Genomic DNA, 4,710 nt, shown 5'->3' on the forward strand with positions numbered 1-4,710 from the left:
TCTCCTCCCGGCCCATGGGTTTCAATACCACCCATCTGCTAATCAATCCCAAAGATATCTATCTTCGTGAAGAACTATCAAGAGAGGTCTAGTCTTAAGTCTCCAACTGCCGACTTGCCCCCTTCAACCTGTACATCTCCCAACTCTCCCTTCCCAGTCAGCGACTCAAGGCCAAAGTCCAAAAGTTGTTCTGAAGTGTCCCCTTTCCTTCATGTCTCACACCCAAACCATTAACACATCTTGTCACCTCTGCCTTATGAACAGATCTCCAATCCACCATATTCCTCAACCTTCACAACTCCCGCTCTCATTCAAGCCACCATCGATTCTACCCTGAATTCTTTGATAGCTTCCAACCTCCACTGGTCACCTTATGGTTCATTTTCCACGTGGCAGCCAGAGTGATTTTGAGAAAACATACATCTGATTATGTTATCCCTGTGCCTAAATCCTTCAGCCATTTTTCATGGCACTTAGACTCGACTCCAAACTCCCTATCATAGCCCATAGATTGGGCGCAGTCTACTGCCTGCCTCCCTCCCAGCTCTTCCAGTGCCATCGTCTCCCCGTCCCGGTGCTTCCCCCACACTGGCTTCCTTCCCTTGATTTGATACACCAAGTTCACTCCTAGCTTCAGGCCTCGCATTTGCTGTTCACTTTGTCTGGCACATTTTGCTCTCATAGCTTCACATGACTGACTCTGTCTTGTCATTCAGGGCTCCGCTCAAATGTCAACTCAATTCAAACGATCATCCATTCTAAAATAGCCTGAACAGGCATAATTACATTGCTCTGTTTAATTTTATTTATAGCATTTGTCACTCTGAAATTCTCGTTTATTCGTGTACTAGGTTTTTGTTTGTTTTGCACCCCCACATCTACACACACACACACACACACACACACACACACACACACACACGTAATGTCTGTGACAGCAGGGATCTTGCCTGTCTTGCTGACTCCTGGCACTTAGTAGAAGTATTTGGTGAAATATAAGTGAAAATAAAAGGATGTCCATAACATCTATCATGCAGGAAGAGCAAACACTGGGACAGGAAACCCTCACAAGGAGGGGTGCTTTGATGAGGGGTGTGAGGGAAGAAACTCTTTTCTCTGATTGGGGACCTTAGGGCTGTGGCTTGGATTTGAAGACACGGATCCTAAGGCTTAAGCCTCTTAGTCCCAGAGTAGGGGCAGTCTGGCTGGGTCACATGTAGGGAGGCTGAGGGAAGTCTGGCTCTCTCACATGTAGGGAGGCTGAGGGCAGTGTGGCTGGGTCACATGTAGGGAGGCTGAGGGCAGTCTGGCTGGGTCACATGTAGGGAGGCTGAGGGAAGTCTGGCTCTCTCACATGTAGGCCAGCTGTAGAAAGCGGCTTGCTTCTGCATCTTGCAGCAGGCCCGGAGCCTCACAGAGGCAGCCATGGCTCGAAGCAGGAGGCCCCTCCAGGGAGGCCTGTGAGGGTGGACCTGGGCGTGTGAGCTCTAGTCACAGTTGGAAGTCATTGCTGTGGGTAACTTCCTGCCATCCTCCCGCTCATAAGGTTTTCAGAGAAGCTTTATCCAAAGTCACAGCTTCGTCTTAACTGTTCTGTGTGGCATTTATGGGGGTGTCTTTGCGACTTTGAGGGGGCTGGTAAAGGAGAGGCAGTGTGTCTCCAGCAGCTGCAGGCTGAGGAATTCTGCAGTCCTGACCTGTCGAAGGCAGCTGACGAGGGCCTGAGCGGTGGGCCAGGGCTGAAAGATTTGAGACGCAGAGGCACTCAGGCTGACAGGCGAGTCACCATCACCCCTGGGAGGAACATCAGAAAGGCTGATGAGGGCTGCCTTTCATGTGGGTGGTGATTCAGGGTAGCCGACTGTGGGCCAATGATGGAAACGCAACCTCATCTGTGCCCGCAGGCTGGTGAAGCCTGGGGTGTATGTGCGACATTAACCAGACTCCCCTCACGGTGCATACGGAGGTGGGAGTTAGACGTGGGGGGGGGGTGACTGCTGCTTAGGGAGCGTCGCTGAGAGTGCAAAGGTGGCAGGGCTTCCTCACATCACCAAGCAGGACAATTCAGGAGGCAACGAGAACATGGCCATTTAGAGTCTGGTTCTGGTGTGACCTCCTGGCTTCAAACCCCACTTCCGTCATTTGCACTGCAGGCCCGGGAAGTTACTTAGCCTTCTTACGCCCCATGGGGCTTAGTGGTACCTACCAAGTAGGGCTGATGTGAGCATTACATGAGATGATTCGCAGAGAGCACTCAGCCCAGTGCTGGGCCGGTAGGAAGCATTAACACATGCGAGCCACCCTCCTCTGATCTATGATTTAGTGCCTTGCGGGGACTATCAAGGAGAATTCAACAGACTGTGAAGGGAGTTTTTCCACAGTGACCTGGTGGCACGTCAGAGCTCATCTATGGACCTGGAGGACACCGCACGTGATTTCATATTCAGGGCAGACGTTACCTGAATCACACCGTTGGTTCGCACAGGCTCCGCCCACCGCAGGAACAAGGCCCGGCCGCCCTCCTTCTGTTCTACCGTAAAGTTGCTCAGCCCACTTGGAGACGATTCTAGGGTTTGCACAAGAGTCCAGGGGCTGGAAACTTCTCCTGCCTGGTTTGTGGCCACAACACCAATGTGATACGTTGTGAATGGTTCTAACCCGAAGAGGTGGGCCTCCTGCCTTGTTCCCTGAAAGAAAATTCACATGTCAGTTTTCCCTTAGAAACTGCTACCTACCAACTGCTGGAAAGCCATTCGCAGAGCTACATCAGCAATGGCAGCTCAGCTGTCACAGGAGTTTTCATTATTAAGAAAAAGGCGTGGTTTTTTTCTTGTTCTTGATGCCCTGGACATATTATCTAGTGCTGTGAGATTTCAGAAACACACACCAAGTGTGGATCAGATAGGGTCCTTGCCTCTTCAGACTCTGCAGCCTAAAGGGTGTGAGATATAACGTAAAAAATTAAAAAATGGATGATGCCTCAGAGGTCAGGGCCACCTCTGGTTCGTGATGGAAATCGGTAGAGATTTAACCTGTACAAACCTAATTCTCTTTCATTGATTCACCACGCTATTTGTTTATATGCACATAAGTGTCTCCCCATCTCCCTCTCCCATTCTCTTGGCATCTATTTATATCTTACAAATGCAATGAAACAAACACAAGAAAACAATAACAACAAACCAACTGTGCTATAAATGCACCAGCACCCTTAGAGGAATCTGCTATTAATACAAATGTGAAAATAGTGTGATTTGTCACAAACGCCGTAACAAAAAGTATGACACTCGCCAAAAGTAACTGTTAGCTAGGCTTTGGGAATTTGGTCTTTGTTGATTTAAAAGAAAAAAAGAAATGGCAAAATTAGTTTTTTGGTTTTTCTTTTCTGCTTGGAGAAAAACATTTAACATATTTTTCACAGAATCCTAATGTTTTGAAAGAACCCAGGTGCTCTTTCCACATCTGGGCTGAATGGATATGCCTGTTTACAGATAAGGATGATGTCTGTAAGCGAATCAGAAATGTGTGTACAGGTACATACATACATACACATACACACACACACACACGCGCGTGCGCGCACACTGATACTTTCTGTTGTGTATGATACCCATTGAATGTGAACGATTATAAGGAAGTTTTGATTACTTTAATATAATATTTATGCTCAATGGTGTNCTCTCCTGCATGCATCTTCAGACAGGACTGTGCGGGGGCAGTGTTGGTCTGTCGGAAGGCATCAGGGCGCCATGCCATGTGGGCTCCCACAGCACCAGCCCTCAGATCAGACCCACACGCGAGTGAGTCACAGGGCTCTGAGGCTGACCTGTCTCTTCTCAGCCACCCAGTCACGAGGCACCAGATGCCTATAGAGACCCTGAGTGTGCATGCGCGCTTATCGCAAAAATCTGTCAAAGTGGGGAAGTTTCAGGAAAACTAATTAAGTCACTGACAGCATGATTCAGTGAAAGGGGGAGTCATGGCAGGCCCCCAGCAAATCCGTGGTGACTCACTGCCTTAAGCAAGAGTATGACTATGAATGCACGGTTACTGAGAGCAGCTCATTGGCCCCCGCTCACTGCCCTCAGGGAGAAACCAAAGCTTCTTAGGGAGTGGACTCACACCCAGGCCTTGCTCTGAAGTCCGGGGAGGGGCTGTCGTCTTATTTTGCTTGCTGGACAATTAAGAACATCCCCACATAGAACCTGGAGGCACACACTGTATATATTGGTACAGCCCAATTTTGAAAGGGTTGTTGATAAAAATGAGTGTCTGTGAAAAAAATCATGCTGGATTAGCAAATATTCTGTGACAGGGCCATGTAGGAAGATGGTGGGGAGCAACATCTGACACCCACAAAGCAGCGTAGTGATGGCTGACTGACCCAACTGCTGGCCATCGCCACCCTTCTGAGTAACAGGTCCACACCGTCAGGCAGATTCTCAGCCCTTCGTTTTTATTCCCTGCATATCTATGGGTTACCACAGAAATGCTGTCCTCTACGGTAGAGTCAAATCACTGGGGTGAAACAACCTATCCAGGACAAGGAAGGTGTTTTCTGAAAGGCAACTTGAAGAAGAAGTGACCCTCAGATGGATTTGCGAGCAATGCAAATTCATCTCAGACAAAATGCCCTTTTGTTAAAGGGAAATCAATTCTTTGAGTGCATTACTACCTAAATGACTTCTGTGAGATTGCTCAGGGTCCATG

At 48.6% G+C, this 4,710-nt stretch overlaps 1 protein-coding gene across 1 annotated transcript in view; it reads right to left on the reverse strand.

The window, feature by feature from the left end:
• LOC109377925 (usherin-like) overlaps positions 1–4,710 on the reverse strand; it is a gene marked incomplete at its 5' end in the record, with an annotated part of 104,566 nt that overhangs the window by 42,447 nt on the left and 57,409 nt on the right. Inside the window, one exon of the mRNA XM_019634397.1 lies at positions 2,460–2,687. Coding sequence (XP_019489942.1) covers positions 2,460–2,687 — 228 coding nt within the window. The remainder of the gene's footprint in view (positions 1–2,459; positions 2,688–4,710) is intronic.

This window comes from Hipposideros armiger, unplaced genomic scaffold, assembly GCF_001890085.2.
Source record: "Hipposideros armiger isolate ML-2016 unplaced genomic scaffold, ASM189008v1 scaffold_1629, whole genome shotgun sequence".
Lineage (NCBI taxonomy): Eukaryota > Metazoa > Chordata > Mammalia > Chiroptera > Hipposideridae > Hipposideros > Hipposideros armiger.